Source organism: Leuciscus leuciscus, assembly GCF_965113295.1.
Source record: "Leuciscus leuciscus genome assembly, chromosome: 25".
Classification (NCBI taxonomy): domain Eukaryota; kingdom Metazoa; phylum Chordata; class Actinopteri; order Cypriniformes; family Leuciscidae; genus Leuciscus; species Leuciscus leuciscus.
The window spans coordinates 31,123,845-31,142,799 of record NC_138724.1 but is presented as its reverse complement, the minus strand read 5'-3'; the positions used below and the strand labels follow the sequence as shown (position 1 = coordinate 31,142,799).

At 40.7% G+C, this 18,955-nt stretch overlaps 2 protein-coding genes across 6 annotated transcripts in view; one reads left to right on the top strand and one right to left on the bottom strand.

The window, feature by feature from the left end:
• Nucleotides 1-18,955, top strand: part of LOC309491258 (uncharacterized protein) — a 135,529-nt gene that overhangs the window by 18,957 nt on the left and 97,617 nt on the right. The window lies entirely within an intron of this gene.
• Nucleotides 164-18,955, bottom strand: part of prickle1a (prickle homolog 1a) — a 27,202-nt gene continuing 8,410 nt past the window's right edge. For 2 of the 3 annotated variants that reach the window (XM_082160655.1, XM_082160653.1), the window contains 7 exons: nucleotides 6,080-6,262; nucleotides 4,493-4,606; nucleotides 3,508-3,645; nucleotides 3,220-3,423; nucleotides 2,934-3,120; nucleotides 1,983-2,831; nucleotides 164-1,675 (listed from right to left, as the gene is read on the bottom strand). In XM_082160655.1, the coding sequence (XP_082016781.1) occupies nucleotides 855-1,675; nucleotides 1,983-2,831; nucleotides 2,934-3,120; nucleotides 3,220-3,423; nucleotides 3,508-3,645; nucleotides 4,493-4,606; nucleotides 6,080-6,250 (2,484 nt within the window). In that variant the 5' untranslated portion in view covers nucleotides 6,251-6,262 and the 3' untranslated portion in view covers nucleotides 164-854. Of the gene's footprint in view, nucleotides 1,676-1,982; nucleotides 2,832-2,933; nucleotides 3,121-3,219; nucleotides 3,424-3,507; nucleotides 3,646-4,492; nucleotides 4,607-6,079; nucleotides 6,263-9,802; nucleotides 12,213-18,955 lie in introns of those variants that run through there. The other variant, XM_082160654.1, reaches the window with a different exon arrangement.

Below are 18,955 nucleotides of genomic sequence, written 5' to 3'. Positions count from 1 at the left end.
TAAAAAAGCGGCACTCATGGTACAAGGCAATAAAAAAACATGATGCAATGGTCAAAAATGTCAATCTCCATGTGTTGATAGATCCACAATAAGACAAGAACACATCCTGTTGGACTACAGAAAGGATTAATGTGAACTTTAAAGACATTGTAGACACGAAATGTATATGTATATATATTTATGTATATATATCTCATTTTTTTATTATTAGCCTTGCGTTCCAGTTTGCATTTATACAGATTACAGTGATCTGTCTGTATGACCCATTAATAAAAATGACACTCAAATAGGCTTTGGATAATACGTAACGTACAATGTTTGTAGTCAATGTTTTAGTACAAATTGAGCAGAATTGCTGACCGTGGCATTACATTTTTATTTTTAAAACCCTGATTAACAAAAGTGGAGTCGCTGCAAACCTTTGTTCTTTAGTACTTTTTTTTCAGTAACATTCTTTTAAAAAAAATCTTTTTGAAACTCAGGGATATAAAAATATTAGCTTTAACTCATACATTTTACAATATATACACATTCATTTTTGCAAAGTTAAATTATTCTCTCCATTAGTCTCTAAAAAAGCGGCTTTATTATAAATATTATATTCTTCTGGTTCTTTCAAAGACTATAATCACTTGTCACGTAATATGCATTATTGCAGCAAGTAAGCATGGTTTTAATACTGCGTTGACCAACAACATCACTGTATGGCAAGACCACTGCAATATGTCCTGGACAGAGAAACCTGAACAAGATGTAATCCACTTCAAATAACAGCTTAAAGCAAGCTCCATAACGGCATTTGATAAAAGACGTATTAAGATGCAGATCAACTGTTTCAAACTTCCTTGCCAATTCTATGAAATTATACAGTTTTTGTCCTTCCGTCCTCTCTTCTGTTTGGACTTTGTCCTTGTGCCAATGGGAAGTTCATCAGCGTAATATTGGTACCGAGGTTGTCTTGGTTGTGGAATAGGCTGGCCCAGGAAAAAGCCTTCCTCCTCTGATTCAGATGATGAAGAGGAGCAGGTAGAGCACCAGTCGTCTTCATCCCCATAAAGACGTAAACATCTCTCTGCCCCCTGATTGTGCAAACCGTATTCAGAGTCAGCGTGGGCATAGGGAGGCTGTCTGTAGTGAGCGTTCGGACCCGGCTCGTGCTGGCGACGGTCCTCCTTAAAGCACATACGGGCCTTTTCTTTGGGCAACAAGTGAAGTGCATTGTCCGAACGAGACTTACGACTCCTCCTTCGCCTGTGGTGATGCCGGTGGCGCTGCTGATCTTGCTCGTCGAAGTGGTACGCTCGTCTACGAGTACGTTCACTCATGGGAGGCTGCCGCACCTCCAGGCCATCGTATCGTCCGTTATCTATAACATCATCTGAGAACTTTACCTGCTGAGGTTTGGACTGGGACTTGGACCTTCTTAAGACAGATAAGTGAGGTGGTTTGGGCCTCTCCTCAGGGAGCGGGACCTCCTGCTCGGGGTCCTCCTCTTCAATAACCTCCACACGCTCGAGCTCGGAGGTCAGGCTCTTCAGGGAGTTGGTGCTTCTGTGCAGCACTGATGAATTCAGCGTCCCCATGTTGCTGGTGTTCTCACAGTGTTCGAGCTCAGAGAACTGTTGTAACGAGTAGAGCAACTGTTTCTCTTTTATATCCCCATCAACTGAAGCGCCTGAAAGGATCACAGAAGTTCAAATTATACTGTACAGCAGTGCAAAAAATTACATTCAATACTCTATAAGTAGAAATTTAAATGCCATGGTGTGCCTGATTTTCAATGACCACATCCCAGACTTCCAAAAATGCTAAATTCTACAAATTCCGGTTTGCCACCAAAATTACACACTTAACTTCTTGCCTACATTGAACACGTTTTACTAGATAGATTTATCTACATCCGTTCCTCAGATTTCCCCCCAATTGCCTCACATACTTTGCACTCAGCAAATATCACTTGCACATCAATCCTTTAGTCTCACCTGTGATGTTGGAGAGCGCCAAGGAGTCCATTGAGTCTCTGATGTTCTGCTCTGCTTGTTTAAGTTCATCTGTGATGCATTCCAATGAGTCATTATACCACTGTTTGTCTTCAAGCTTAAAGCTGGCTCCATGCTCCAAATCGAGCTCCTGGAGCTTTCTGCTGCTTGCAGGTCCAGGGTGACTCCCATACGCAGAGTCACCTAGTCCATCCTGGGACTGTGCCCAGTACATGTCTGCCTTGTACTTTTTACTGGCCAGACTGCCATTCCCACCACTGCCTGGCATCCTGGGCTCAGTCTTGTTTTTGGCATCAGAGTCAGTCATCCAGAGGTTGTTTGGCCTAGTGTCCTCCGGCTGCTGGAACATGCCATGTTCACCAAACTTGAGAAGGAGCTGGGTCATGTAGTCCTCATGCTCGGCCCATTCCTCGTGGTCCTCGGGATCTTCCTGCTCCTCCCTGTTCCTCCAGAAGTGGTTGTCTGCAAAGCTTAGCTGTGACAGCTTGTTGGACAAGGTGTCGTCAGCGTTCCCTGAGAGTCCGGGGAACTTGTAATTGCCTGCAGGTGAAAAGAGAAGAGACTGTCGACATTGGTCTGCGGAGCGGCTGCTTTGTCCCATCTTCACACTGCGCCGTGATTCCCGAGATCTTGCGGACTGGAAGGCAGAATCGGAAGAATCCGAGGCGTGGACGTCCTCCCCTAGACTGCAGGTCTTGGAACAGTAGATCCTGCCTTGTCTGGGTAAAAAGGGACAACCAAGCAAGGAGCTCTTGCACTGAGCACAGCTAAAACAAGCATCTGTGGCGTGCCAGTGAAGGCCATCATACGTCATTTGGGCATGGTCCACCCCTAGAGGAAAATAAACAGGAGTTAAAGGTCAGCTTCTTGCAGGCGAAGCGTGGTTTTGTGGTAAATGATGTTGAGACATCAGAGGGACACATTTGGGCTTACCGATGTGTTCGGCGCAGGCCTCACAGTATTCCGCGTGCAGAGACTCAAAGCAACCGCAGCAGAAGGGCCGACCATCCTTCATGATGTACCGTTGACCACCCAGGATGGTCTCGCATTCAAAGCAGGAAAAGTGCTTCATATGCCAGTGACGACCCTCTGCCTCTGTGCACTCGTCGGCAAAAATAATCTGTAAGGACACCAATAAATGAATAAGAGCATCCATGATGTGACATGCCTTGTTTCATGCACAATACAATGAGTGTGTTTTTTGAAAAACTAAACTCACCTCATCACAGGAGGAACAGCGTGGCTTTAGCAATTCAGCATGATGTCGTCCACAGTGGACCTTCCCATCCTGGTAGAAGTAAATGAGATCAACCAGGAGCTCATTGCAGGTGGAACATGTGAAGCACGATGGGTGCCAACACTGACTAGGTCCCGCTCGTGAAGCGAACACCACCATCTCCCCTCCACTGACGTTCTCTCCACACTGAAGAGGCAAGATGTTTAAATAAAACAATCAGCTTCAAACAGTCACTTCTTGCATCGCAATACGCTTAGTTTAAACACCTACGTGTTCACACATGGCATGAAGCATCGTCCTTGGCAGCAGTCTTAGAGTTCCTCGCCCGAGGGCCTCTTTCTTTCTCTGCACGCTAAACATGTGAAGCTCCTTCTTCTCTTCTTCACTGAGAGACTGGCAGTATCGCACCTGAGGGGGACATTTAAAACGTGTTTGCTGTCAAACTATTAGGAAAGAAGCCCTTGTGGACCACATGCAGGGTCTTTTGAGCAAAGAAAGTAGGCCTATTCCTTTTAATGTGCTTACACGCTAGAGAAAGCATTGAAGGAGAGTTTGACAAAAACAAATGCATACAATGTGTTTTGAGTGGAAAGACAACCAGGAATAGAGTGAATTTGGTTTACAACAGCACATCTGCATCCAACAAAAGTCTACATCAGAGTGCACTGCTGCAAAGATAACATTTTCTCAACTTTGCATGATGGTGCGTCAGTTTGGCAAACCTTCTATGGTCATCCCCATTAAAATCCAAGCCTTATCTGATACTGTACAAACTCTTGTGTGCAGGTTCCCTTATAGATGGCTAGGACATTTTGCTGAGTACTTTAGTTTTGGGATACCTTAACACAGGAAAATGGAACATCTCTTGATTTAAAGAGCAAAATTAAGAGTCACGAACTGAAAAACACGAACTATGCATGTTTTAAGTTGTGATGATTAAAAGAGTTTGTTATGTGACCCAGATCAAGAGTCTCCCCAAGCAGAATCATTTAATCTTCAGCTCAAAAGTCTCATTGTACAAGCACCCACATAGATATGAAGTGACAAAGCTTCTTTCTGTAATGGCAGGGAGTGTGGTGAAGCTCTAAACCCATGAAGCTAAAAACACCCACACCACGTTGCAGTTAAAAAGCTATTTGAAGGGGTTTTGAAATGTGATGCGTGGGCATTTTGGACTGCAGCGATGCTGGGGAAACAATAGGGGCTTTCATGGCTGCTGATGCAGGTCCTATTTCCTTTGTTTCTGTAAACTCACCTCATTGTCATGAGGAGGTAGCTGGTACAGGAGCTGCTTGATGCGGTATTTCTCCCCGGGGCTGTTCACATAAGGGACTTTGTCCTCAGGTAGGCAAGAGAAGTAGAGCTGGACCTGGAAATGAGATGGACACGGATCAGGTCAGTCACTCCATGTAGAGTATGCACAAAGTCAAAAAAGCAGTTACATTAGACTAGCCCAACGTCTGTCTTAAGTGATCCGAAATGTGTTTTTTTGTTGGTGGTGGTGGTCACGTGATCAGAGACCCTGCCCTAAATTAAATCAATCTTTCTCAGCTGAGCACTTATGATCAGATTTCCAGAGACAAATGTTAATGCCATGTGTACCAGGTTGAGTCATTCCTGTGTATCTATCAACATTGCCATTTCCATGAAATTACCTTTTCTGAAACTTGAGCCACCAGTTTTGGGCTGAGGAAAGGTTTTTACTGTACTCTATTGTGCTTCTATGACACTGTGACCTATGGAAGTGGGAACTCTTTATGAGTGCTGGTCGTAACAGCCCCCAGATAAATAGCTGGACTGTGCTTGTCTTTTCCTGCATAAAGAGAGTCCTGCTGCTGTTGAGTCAGTCTACTGGAATGGCATTTAGACCTGATGATCAGCAGCACCATAAATCACCCCTCATTTCAAGCTGATATTACCTCTGGTACTGAGCCTTAGGCACTTGAACAACACTATTCCTGAGTGTTTGTGTTCTTCCCCACAATGATCACCTATAATCTGCAGGGCAATTCACAGAACGGCTGCTATAAAGGCATTACAGTTGGCTCTTGCATTTAACACAAAAGCTGCACTGTGATTTTAGGGGTCTCCAAATTGCTTTAGACCTTTTTCCTCACCCATCACTTCAGATTTTATTCAAGGGTGCTCTTAAGGACAGCCGGGGGAAGTGTGGGACACCGACTGGAATCAGCGCCACATCAGCGCGCCTCCAGGCACGAGAGGACTGCCTTTGCGGACAATGCCAGGAAAAAAAAAAGTTGTGGCTGCGAGCTTGGCTGTTAGCAAACTGCTTTTCCTCATCATTTCAAGCCCTTTTGTCTGGCAGCTTGAGATAATGACTTGCAGATTTTCCATGAAGTAGTTTGTAAATAAAAAGCAGCATTTCCTGTTCCCAAAATGCCTGTGGGGTGCTTCCTTCACAGTGTTTAGCTGTGCCTGCAAAAATGCAGTAAGGTCCTCTAAATCTTAGTGACTGTGACTAGCTTTGCTGACAGAATGATTGACCAACAGTTTGGAATTTTAATAAAGATCACATCTGGTGTATTTATTGTATAACAACTTGCACATTGTGTTAAGATATCACATCTTGAACTGCATGATACTATTTAGCCATAACAGACCAGATTCTTTCCCTGAAACTGAAGACATGCGACTGCTTTGCATTTTGTAACATGGTTGTTATTGCGGTTTTCCCCTTTTAAAACAATGTTGCCATTTTGGCTTCACGCTGCCTTCTAACCATTTCCTACCTTACATGTGCATTAATGCAAGTTCTCTGTTAAATGCTTTACGTTGTGGAGGCAATATTCCAATAAGTTCTAGACTTTGGAGATTGGTTTACCTGCTCTGGTCGAAGTCCTGGTGGCACCCAAGCATATTCCTCCAAGGCACAGCCCGAGTCGTCATCTGAGGTGGAGCTCCGCTGGAAGCCGAACGTGAGCTTGTTGACCTTCGGCTCCATGTCCAGCTGCCTCACGGCACCGTGGAAACTTCCCGAATTCTCGAGGTTCATCAGAAAGACCTCCTGGAGTGGTTAAGAGGGAACAGTGTGTCATGGATCACGAAACCACACGATAAAACACCTCGTAAGATACATTGTATTGGGATGAGAACAATAACGCAACTGGAATAATGCAGCGTCCTAAAACATTTCATGGCAGTTACAGTGACTTCCAGCCCAGGGTGGAGGCCTGTTAAATAGATTCTGCTCATAAAACGATGGCAGTTTTATTGTTACTGCTATTGTGCCGAGTTTTGCCGTGATGTGGTCGGACATTCCCTCCAAACTTCAACCATCCTAACTCTTTTACAGTCAATTTATTTTAATGCATTTTCCTGACTCATCATCACCGTGGAAGCTTTCTGGTATTTTCCATTTCCTTCTATTGGGACGCTCTTCTGGTTAAGTTGAGCACTAATGCATGCCATATAGGATTTTTTCCCAACGACATAGTTTACTTGACTCTGTTCAGAACTCTTTCAGCTCAAACTGACAGAGGACTGAAATCTTTTGCGTTCTTCCCTGTCACTCCTTTGAAGTCCATTCAGGACACCAAGCATAACAAAGCCATATGGTAATGCTTGAAAACCATGTCTTTCTTCAAGCCCCTGTGCTGTTTGTTGAGGACAGTGTTTTAGAACCTGCCACACCGCATCACGTCCTGCTGAGTGACGCATCATCTGATGCTTTGATCTCTGGAGCTGCTGTTTTTGGAATGAAAACAGGTGAGATGGATGGAATGAACCCAATGACAGGTGTTAGTTTCACATGTACAGCAATTTAGACTGGAACGGGAAGATGCATACAGAATATGTGCATCAACAATTAAAGGGTGAAGCTCACAAAAAGTGCCAAGAAATGTCAGATCATATTTCACACCAAAGAGAATGACAGGACTTTTTTTGCATTGTAGTGGTATATGTGCTTATTTTTTCATAAAAGTAATGCCGCAATGTGTGTGTGTGTGGTGGTGGTGGTGGGGGGGGGGATTTGTGTGAGATTTTGAAGTAAATGCAACTGTGCCCGACCCATCACAATCCCATCTATAGATGAACAACTGAAATGACCAAACACGGCTTTTAGTTCAGGCCTGAAATTCTCTTCAGTTGAAATCATAAAGACTCCCAGACAAACCCAATCCAAGAGAGGCCCAAAATGTCTAAAACTGTGACTTCTTCACCAAAGTACTTAATTTTAGATGTTCAAATACCCCAAACTCTTCTCAGAAAAGAACCATTGTAGTTCCTGTAAGAGACTACTCAAACATTAACTCGGTTATGTAATTCTATCAGAAGAGAGACATTCCCTGCCATGTTACACGTGTTCTGGTGGTGCAAAATCCACTAGTATATGATATTTTCTTCAAAGGAAGTTGCTGACACAGGAAAGGAGCTCAAAGAGGCAACACCCTTTCTCCTAAACAGTCTCCTTAAGTATGCTAATTTCTGTCTTAGATGCCATCAGCATCACTTCCTGAGACTCCAGATCTAATCAACAACTGAAGTGAAGAGAAACTGCAGTAATGTTTCATCGAAAATAAACAGCTATTTTACGATTGAGTGGCTCTGAGTGAATCGCAGGGACCTCGGGGAACCGAAAGCAGTTCCTGTCTGAAAAAGCTCGCCCCGAAAAAGCCCTCGAGCCCAGAGTGTTTAACAGCCTGCTCTCTTGTAGAGCTGCTTGTTAACATGACTTTGGAGGTCTGAGATGCATATCTGTTAGATCCACCCACGGGAGGCCTGAATGGGCCCTCAATGGGGGGCAGATATGGGTGGAGGGCGAGTTGCCTGGGGAGGGGATGGACCCCGGGTGATCACACAAGGGTAACTACCAGAGACTCATATGGTAATGGACCCTCAGCATAGCAAAGGACCAATTTCATGAAGACTTAAAGTGAATAAATGCATTTTAAGCACTTTTATTTCTACATTAAATGATGCATAACTTCAACGTGGCTAATCCAAATGATACTACCATGCAAATGAAATCTCTGACAAATTAATTTGCATAAGTGTCCTGAGGACACCAGGTCAAGACCCAACAAATTACATCTTAATAGCCCATTTCCACAACTTTGGTGTGGAAATGTGAGACGTAACCATTCTCACAGAAATATCAACTGGGTTAAACCAGATTAAATTCGATAACTGAGCATAGTGGAAGTTAGGTCAACAGATTCCACCTTTTAGAGACAGTAAATGTGACCGTTTTAAACATAATACTGCATAACTACCACATTTTTCCTCAGCTAAATTAGTCAGAATGACACTCATTATGGGTGCATTAAATATTATGTGGTTAATGAGAATAGTGTGTGTGTGTGTAAAAACAAGCCTTCATTAAGCCCAGTAAATGTGGAAATGTTCAGCAGATCCACTGGCACCGTTGGCGCTCCATTAGTCCGGCCCGTCAGGACCTGTTTGATTTGGCCCAGTCCAGACCTGAATCAGTGCTGGAATTCTGTCTATGGATTTAATGTTAAGAACAGCAGAACTGGCAGACGATGTGAGCGAGTCCTGCGCTCCACAAATGAGGAGTTTCCCTCCACGGCTGTTGAGCCAGTAATAAAACTTCAATCCAACAAATACAATCGTTTGTTTTGACATGTCACTTCCAAAAACACTTGAATACAAAAGCATCTTTGAATCTTCTAAAACAAACAAGTCCAAATCTCCAAACTAGAACCTAACTTACCTCAAAGCTTTAACTAAAACCCTCAAAAGTGTTTTTACTAGTTGTCAACAGATCACAAGAGTTGAGCCAAAATAATACTGACATATTATACATGATGCACTTTAATGATGGCAAATTAGATGTACACAACAAATATTCAGGCTACTCAAAATTCTATATTCACCCAAAATTTCCAAACAAAATATTGTAAAACATTAAATATTTAGTCTGCATTTACAAGATTGTCATTAGAACATTAGATTTGAATCAACCAATTTTGTTAATCAACCAATTGCAAATGGTTATCAGTCTGATTACCAATTATGATTACTAGTTTTTACCTTCCAAAAGACATATAACTGTTATCTGAAAATATATTTATGATGCCCTAATGCCAAGATTGAGACAAGTCTATGGTTATCAGACAAAAACAAGTTTTCCATAAAGTTATATCAGAGAATGCTAGACATTATAAACAGGAAGGAGGCAGTGTCGACTCATTCTGGAGCGTTTGGGTGATCCTCCCAAACTTTTGGCCAAACTTTGAAGAACTCGAGTGTTATTCCAGGACCAAATGGTTTCAAGGCTTGTCCCAACACACTGAAGACATTAGAGAAAGACCACCTGCGTTCTGACCGGCTGGAGCCAGATGACTAGAAGCTTCGGATATTTACCCACAACACACCTCTCTGACACCTTTTTCCTTTTCAACAGACCTTTAAACACACGCAGTCTTCAAATCTGTGCTGCACCACCTACAATTAACTGAGAAGTTTATAAAAGCTAAATATAACTAGAAGTAGGACGTGACACAGCAAAATATAGGTCGAATGTGCACCCAAAGGGCCCTGCAGAGAAGACTTTTAAATGTTTCAAAGTTTCAAACCATACCTGCTCGCTCGGCAACGTCTTCAAGAAAATCGAATCAAACTGTGTTCTCCAAAGGTCCCGTGATTCCTTGACTACATGTCCTCAGTGTGAGCCTCATCCCATCTAAATCCAAAGCAGACGTTGTCACGCGTGTGAGCCGACGGCGCAGGACGAGTACAGTAGTGTGTGTGTGTGTGTGGAGAACAACTCTAGCAGATGCTCTTCCATTTACTGCAGTCCTGTGGAGCCACTCCCCCGATAACCCGAGCTCAGCGTGGCTCCTAAACCAAACCCCCTTCACTTCAAACACACTTCACATTACTTACAGCAACGGTCAGTTACACCCAGCCCTTCCTCGGGGTTCTCGAGCGACTGGGACTCTTTTACATACAAACCTCACATCAATATTGATAACATGGTAACACTTTACAATAAGGTTCATTAGTTAACTAGCGTGAGCTAACAATGAGCAAAACATTTGTTACAGTATTTATTATTCTTTGTTAATGTTACTTAATAAAAAACACAGCTGTTCATTGTTTGTTCATGTTAGTTCACAGTGCATTAACTAATGTTAACAAATACAACCTTTGATTTAATAATAATGTATTAGTAAGTGTTGAAATTAATATTACCTAAGATTAATGAATGCTGAAGAGGTATTGTTCTTTCTCAGTTCATGTTAACTAAGGTAGTTAACTAATGAACCTTATTGTAAAGCGTTACCGATAACACAATCTGGTCTTATACACTGAAAGAAATTGGTGTAGGATTAACTTTGAAAGTAAAGGATCTACTTTTAAATGTTCACTCGGAAATTGCTCACAAAAATACACCAAATAACATTGAATTAAATGTTACATTTTGAAGTATTTTCTACAATAAAACTTTTTACAATAATCGGTTTATTCACAACATCAACAAATCTTTTTTTTTTTTTTTTTTTTTTAGGGTAGAATTTAGTTTTAAAACCTAAAAATGGGATAAAATGCAAAATAGTGTTAAATTTCATATTAAACGTTGACTTCTTCAGTGTTTCTGTCTTGTTTTCCAGCACAAATATTTAAACATTCTTAAAATCAAGATACATTTAGTATGCAGTCAGAAAAAAAATCTAGTTTTCCCTTTTAATTAAGTAAAAAAAATTCTGACCCCAGTGATATATATATTTTTTCTTCCTGTTTTAAACAAACTCGCCTAATTTTTTACACATTTCTTTCTATGTCATTTTGCACCTCAGATAAATGATTTGATTTAAGAATGTTTAGATATTTGAACTGGTAAACGAGTGAGAAAATCAATTTTTGCATTGAAAATAATTCATAATATTGTAATATTTAAGTATTTGTTCTGAGATGCCGCCTTTCAATCAGGAATTCCATAAATGCAGTGCACCCAAACAGCCAATATAGACTGCAAAAAAAGTTTTCCTAATAAAGATAATGTAAGTGGCTCCTTAAGAAAAAGTGATAAAACTGAAGCGAGTTGCAACCCTCCATGCATTAAATGAAGTTTCAGTCAAACGTCACTCTTTCACGTCTCAAGTCAACAATGATGTCAGCAGATCCAGACCACAATGCCTGAAAGACTCCACATGGTACTTACAGAGCGTTTACCATGCAAATCAAAAAGGCCGTCACTATCAGAGCCAATCCACTTCCGTATGGGTGTTTTGCTTTTAGCATGCGTGCCGTTTGGGGAAATACACACTTTTTGTCTTTCATTGGCATTGAAACACTAGGAAGGCTGATTCTGAAGTTACTTCTGATCTGAACTCAGAATGCAAGAACCACCAGGAGACCCAAAGGAACAAGTTTTTTTGACAGAAAAACAAATGTCTACAGTTGGAAAATGAGTGCAACCAAATTTACCCTTTATGAACGCCTTATGCGCCCAAGTAGTGACCCCAAAAACCTCAGTGTCCTGCCTAGAGAGACAGTTTACCTCATCTCGCCTTCATTTCCTGAGGAATGTGCCAAAGGTGAAGACCTTCCTGTTGTTTAAACAAACAAAAGCTCAGAGTTTGTTCTCCGTCCAGGAGGACGAGGCTCCCGGTTTCCTGAATGAAGGATGATGGAGGAAGTTATGAAACTCCATTCGTCTACCCAGGGTGGTCTTTGTTCTTACCTCAATCATTTCACCACAAACCAACAACTTTGTGCTCATGAAATGGAAACTTCCCTTGGGGGTGTGCAAAAAAAAAAGTGTCAGATTCAACAGCTCGGTTAACTGGCCAATGATCTCGTCGTACCAAACAGTCGAGTCACCTTTATTTATACAGCGCTTTTTACAATACAGATCATTTCAAAGCAGCTTTACAGAGATAACAGGAAAATAGTGCAACAAAGTTTGTTTCCAGACGAAATTAGCATCACAGTCCAGCTTAAGTAAGTTCAGTGATGTTTCGTTTATGCTGTAAAAAGTTATTAATTTAGTTCATTTATATATATATATATATATATATATATATATATATATATATATATATATATATATATATATATATTTTAGAGGTCTTCACGGGTCTACTTGGATCCGAAAACCCGAGGTCCGACCCGAGACCCGAGCGGTTTCGGGTCCAAAACTCAGACGAATGTCTCGGACACGGGTCGGGTTCGGTATTAGTGGCCTCGGGTCTCGGGTAATTTAAAATAAATATGCTTATTCCAAATGGACCCGAGAAGACCCAAACTATGTTGGGCATTTAACAAAATTGCATTATTTAAAACAACTCTATGACACCGTTCTCTCACTTTTTCTAAGTGAGAGAGCGAATCCGCGCTTCTACGTGCAATGGGCTATAAGCACGGTTGCCTCCGCATTTATTTACTCAGTTATTAATTTGCTTAGTTATATAATTTATAATTTGAATAAGTGAACAACCCCAATAAACTTGGGGTAATCAAAAAAATTTTTTTATTCATTAGGCTACATCATAGATCGGAATTTTCTTCAGGAAACTGGCAGACTTGAATAAATAGCAGCAAACAATAAACGATAAAAATTGCAAAAATTGTTTTAATAATTAATCCAAAGTTTGAACATTTATGAGTAGGCTAAAACATCTTATTTTGAACGTGCGTTGTGTGACTGTTTACAGTAAGCAGACACGTTGCTCAAATAAAGAAAAGTTGCAAAAATAAAGACATATGCCTACATGGTATTTGACCTGCTGTGGCGGTTCTAATGCCTTGTTTTTAATCTGGTTTTATCTAAACAACTTTTTAACAACGGGATTGTAGGCTAAATAACAAAATTTTAGTAAAAGTCAATGACTGGGAGACTTTGGATATTTTATTGAAAATCTGTTATAGGCTACATTTGAAAAACAGCCATCGGTAAATTTTACCCTGTGGTGGTTCTAATGTTAATCATCGTATGGTCCGGTAAATAACATTATGCCAAATTTTATAGGATGTAATGGGTTACCGTGATGTGTGATTGACATTTCAGCACTTCAGCGTGTAGGCCTACTTGCGCGTCTATGTTAAGTGCATTTTTGAGAAACGCAGGGCTGCAGGCTGTGCACAATGTAAATGCCGTTTACGTTCGGGTCCAGTCGGGTTCTAAAGGAAATGGCGTCAGGTCGGGTCGGACTCGGGTCTAATTTTATCGGGTCTGTCTCGGGTCGGGTTTTTCTTTAAAAAAAATTAATTTATGCACGTCGGGTTTGGGTAAATAGTGATTCGGGTCGATTCGGGTCGGGTACAGTTTTTAGGACCCGAGAAGACCTCTAATATATATATCGTAATGTCATCGTCCGGCTCAGTTCAGTTCTCATGTAATAGTGTCAATGCAGGCAGATCAATAATATTATAAATTAAATATTAAATATTAAATTAAATGTCCCTAACTAAGCAAGCCAAAAGCCAATGGCGATAAAGGCAGAAAAAAAAGGCGACAGTGGCAGGGAGAAAAAAAAACAGGACAACAACTGCAGCTCTTAAACCCGAGTATATATTTATAAGAGTATAAATCTCTTATTTCCAAAAAACATGAAATGTGCCCTACAAATATAGGAAGCCTATAATAGACGCCGACTGTTCCGAGAGCTTTTTTACGACCGCTGCCTTGAATAAAAGGGCTGGTAATGGGATGGAGGTTTTTTGGAGGACAACACCATTGTTGCGTTCAAGGCCACAGAGGTGCAAACACAGCAGGACCCGGACCAAAGCACAGCCCTTTGTGTGACAGAAACAAAGAGGAAGAGGGGATTTGTGCCCCCCTGGTTTTAGCGGCTCGCCGAAAGATAAACAAACCCCCGGACTCGCTTTCCATGCATCACCAAACGTTGAGTAACCTACTGAAAAACTACAGTGTGGATGTAAAAGAGCTCGCTTTGGAGTCTAAATGGATAATTGTTTTCAGAAATGCTATATTTTTGGTCCTCTGTACGAATTCACAGTTTCAGAAACTGGAAAGATTCACTTCGACCACATCGTCTTTCATTCACAGGCTTCAAACAACCACTGGAACATAGTTTTGGTCTCATTTAGTTAGTAATCCGAGCAATATATTCATCTTGATGGGCGCTGCTCTTCCTCTGTATTTTTGTGAGGTTATGTTTAAAATGAGAAAAAAGTAAAAGACAAACTGGTTTTCACCTTGAACTGGTTTTTCTGACACCACTGGCAGATAGATGTGTTTGATCTTTGTGATTTTGCATCTCTATTAAAGGAATAGTTCACTATGCTCGCTTCCTCAAGTTGTTTCAAACCTGTATGAGTTTCTTTCTTCAGCTGAACTCGGATGAAGATATTGTGAAGAATGTCGGTGATCAAACAGTTGTTGGACCCCATTGACTTCTATAGTATTTTTGGTAAAACTTTATTTTACAGTGTCCTTGTTACATATGTTACATACCATAGTAATAACAGTAAATTATGCATGCTAACCCTCAACCAAATCCTAACCCTATAGGTAGTACATGTAGTTGTTTAATATTACTCAGTACTTAAATATATAATTACACAGTAACAATGACACCTTAAAATAAAGTGTAACTGTATTTTCTTCCTACTATGGAAGTCAATGGGGTCCAACAACTGTTTGATCACCGACATTCTTCACAATATCTTTATCTTTGTTATGCAGAAGAAAGAAACTCATACATGTTTGAAACAACTTAAGGGCGAGTAAATGATGATTTTGAAGTGAACTATTCCATTAAAAGTATCTTGATATAAGACCTTTGATATTTGTACTGGAAAACGAGACAAATACTGAGCAAGAAAGTAACTATTATAAATGAGCTGTAGTGTGTCGAGCCTCAGGTCAGCGACCGACACACCCTGCACACACTGACGGATGTGAATGAAGTCATTTGTACAAACTCCTGAGCCAAAAATACCAATGGTTTCCCAAAACCCCTTGAGAAGAGCCCCTTCAGATGAGTACTCTATCTGTCCTCGTTTTCAGGACGACCCTGGAAATAGACCAATCCATCACGCTGATGCTCTGTTGTGGCTCTCGTTTCACAGTTCAGGGTTGAACGAGGATTCCAGTGCAATATAAAACAGGACAAGTCACACATCCCTGACCTGGGATCCTTTCTAAGCACAAGAGGATCATAAATCTGACCCCTCCGGCCCCCTCACGGTCACAGCGGTTCAAACAGCTCCTCACACCTGGCCTGAAACTCACGGGTTGTAAAACCGAAAGGCCGTTTTGACCCGGCATGTCCTGACGCACTCGGGACCCCGTTCAGAAGATCCTACGCCATTAACCGAGTAGTTCACTTTAAAATTCAAATTTACGGATAATTGACTCAGCCCCACGTCATCCGAGATGTTCAATGTCTTTCTTTCTTCAGTTGAAAAGATTTTTGAGGAAAACATTCCATAATTTTCCTCCATATAATGACTTCAATGGGGTCCAACGGGTTGAAGGTCCAAATGTGAGTTTCAGTGCAGCTTCAAAGTCTCGACACGATCCAGCCGAGGAATAAGAGTCTTATCTAGACAAACCAGCGGCCATTTTAGAACAAAAATAAACATTTATATACTTTTAACCACTAATGCTGGTCTTGCTCTCGCTGTGATGCGACACACATTACGTAATCAGGTTGAAAGGTCACGCGGGATGTAGGCGTAAGAACAGACCCAGTGTTTACAAAGCAAACGTGCAAAGACTGAGTCAAACACCATTTACAAAAAAAATTTAAAGATAAAACAACGACGTCGGACGATTTTGAAATTGGAGGAGAAAATGAGATGGAGTTTTTCTCCCTACATTTCTGAACCGGAACATGTGTGACCTTTCAACCTGATTACGTAATGTGTGTCGCATCACAGCGAGTGCAATACCAGCATTTGTGGATAAAAGTATATAAATGTTTATTTTGCTATAAAATGTCCGCTGGTTTGTTTGTAAGGCTGTGCAATTAATTTAATTTCGATTTTGATTTCAATTTTGGCTCCAAACGATCACCAAAATAGTACAATCGAGTAAAAACGATTATTTTGCCATGTTCTGTTTTTAAAGAACACTCTTATTTTGTCTTGTGTTCTGAATGACACGCGCACATCCGCCCCTCCCGAAGCCGTAAACTCTCTCAGCTTGAATGTTTAAACTGATAAAACTTAAAAAGAAGTGAAAATGATCAGCTTTAGTTACGATGCAATGCTGGCCCGATTGTGCAAGTGACAATTCCGTCATGTCCCGACTCCTAAATGCGAATGTGTAGTTTCAACGCTTGCCTTGTCCAACCCATGCTGAGAGACGGAGAGAGAGAAGACGCGGCGCCGCTGAACACTCACGCCGTTTGTGAAATTGCTTCTTGGAGAAAGTTTTAAAATGATTTTATAATCTGTGTGGATTCATTTAGGCTACACATACAATCTACTTGCTAAAGTGAATCAATGTTTGTGGGGGAATTTCCCGCATTATAAGTGGTAGACCTGCGGGAATGATTAAAATACTCATTGAAGTATTATCTGTTATATTATTTATTTTAATAGTTCAAAAAGTATAATCAATGTTCAAATTTCGATTTTTTAAGAATTGTTGAAAGGTGTCTTTTTAATGAATGCAACACGTTCCCAAAGTCATGTGAAATAATCGTGTTACATAATCATGATTTCAATACTGATCAAAATAATCGTGATTATGATTTTTTTCCATAATCAAGCAGCCCTACTGGTTTGTCTAGATAAGAGTCTTATTCCTCGGCTGGATCGTGTCGAGACTTTGAAGCTGCACTGAAACTCACATCTGGACCTTCAACCCGTTGGACCCCATTGAAGACACTATATGGAGGAAAACCCTGGAATGTTTTCCTCAAAAACCTTCATTTCTTCTCGACTGAAGAAAGACAGACATGAACATCTTGGATGACGTGGGGGAGAATAAATTATCCATAAATTTAAATTCTGCAGTGAACTACTCCTGTAACATGATCTCGAGGGCACGTGTAGGACTCGAGTCCCATGGGATTGACCCATATTTGACAGCGTCCTAAATTCAGACTCCTAATGTGGGCCAATTATCACATGGATGCCTGTGTTCCTGTAATAGATTCCTGCTAAACATCGTTCTACCATGCTATTCATCCAAGAACCTCATAGTGTGCGTATTGGCTGGAGATATCCCAGCATGCTTTGCGGATCTGGCTTTGAGGGTCAGACTGGTGCGATGGCCCTGAGTTTGTCTGCTATTTATGACTGTTAACAGCTATTGTTCCAGATAGACCTCAGTTGTGTCCACTCCTTATCATAAAAGAGGCTGTTCTGGGACTTTAATGACCTGCCAATGGCCGTTATCAGAACACAGGCCTGACAAAGCAACAGCCATAAACAACAATAAAGCGCTGTTATCCTACTGTAAAAAGCAAAGGCCTAAAGAATAGCGAGAGGTCAACCGCTGTAGCCCTCGCCGGCCTGATGTTGACTTAGAGAGACTATCACTGACTAACACAGGTCACACACACACACACACACACACACACACACTCACACTCACAAACATCTTCTGTTGCGTATAATTAAATCCAGATGAGTCCAATCTGATGTCACTGACGACTGTCACGTCAGAGTTTGAGACTGATTTCATATTCACAACCAAAATTTAGGGTCGTGAGTTTTTTTTAAATGTTTTTAAAAGAAGTGCATTTATTTGATACAATAATAATATCTATATTATGATTTAAAACTGTTGTTTCTATGTGAATATATAAGTGTAATTTATTCCTGTGGTCAAAGCTGAATGTTCAGCATCATTACTCCAGTCTTCAGTGTCACATGATCCTTCACAAATCACTCTAATATGAGGATTTGATGCTCAACAAACATTTATGATTATTATCAATGTCGAAAACGGTCATATTTTTGTGGAAACATCATACATTTTATTTTTACATGATTCTTTGATGAATAGAAAGTAAAAAAAAAAAACAGTGTTTATTTGAAATAAAATGTCTTTTGTAACATTATAAATGTCTTATACTGACACTTTATCAATTTAGCGCGTCCTTGCTGAATAAAATATTCATTTAATTGAATAAAAAACTAAAAACTCAATCTAGTCATTAATGCTGGAGTTACCGTACAAACAAACTGAACATCCTGAATGTCACCCATCACATGTACATCTACACTAACTCTAAATCACACACTAAAGTCAGACTTTAATGTCTTTTGCTCATATTCATCATCATAATCATCTGTTCAGTTCAGGTCTATGACTTTAGCTGACAGTGTTGCATGAGTGAATGAGCTCACACACACACACACACAGCACCCCGGGGTGTTTAAGGGCAGGAAGCTGCTTTATAGAGGGAGACTATAACGACACAATGACCGTCTGCACGCACACACACACACACACACACACTCTGAGGGCAGCGAGGTCGAGTGGGCTTTTGTGCTGCTGACGGTTTAGTGACAATGTAACGGTTTACTCACACAACACAGACAGTGACTTACACACAGTCCTCCAGGTTAGTTCCCCTGTTGAACACCTGAAACAGTAATAACACGATCTGATGAGATTCTGTTCCTTTAAAGAAAATTAAACCTGTTTTAGAGCCATTATGTTTTTTACACCGATTTACATTATTTGACATAACAATTAAGTATTTACCTTCAGTTCTCATTGTCATAATGCATACATATTATACACATAAAAGTAAATTTATGAAAAATAATATGATACACTAAAATATACTAAAATAATTTT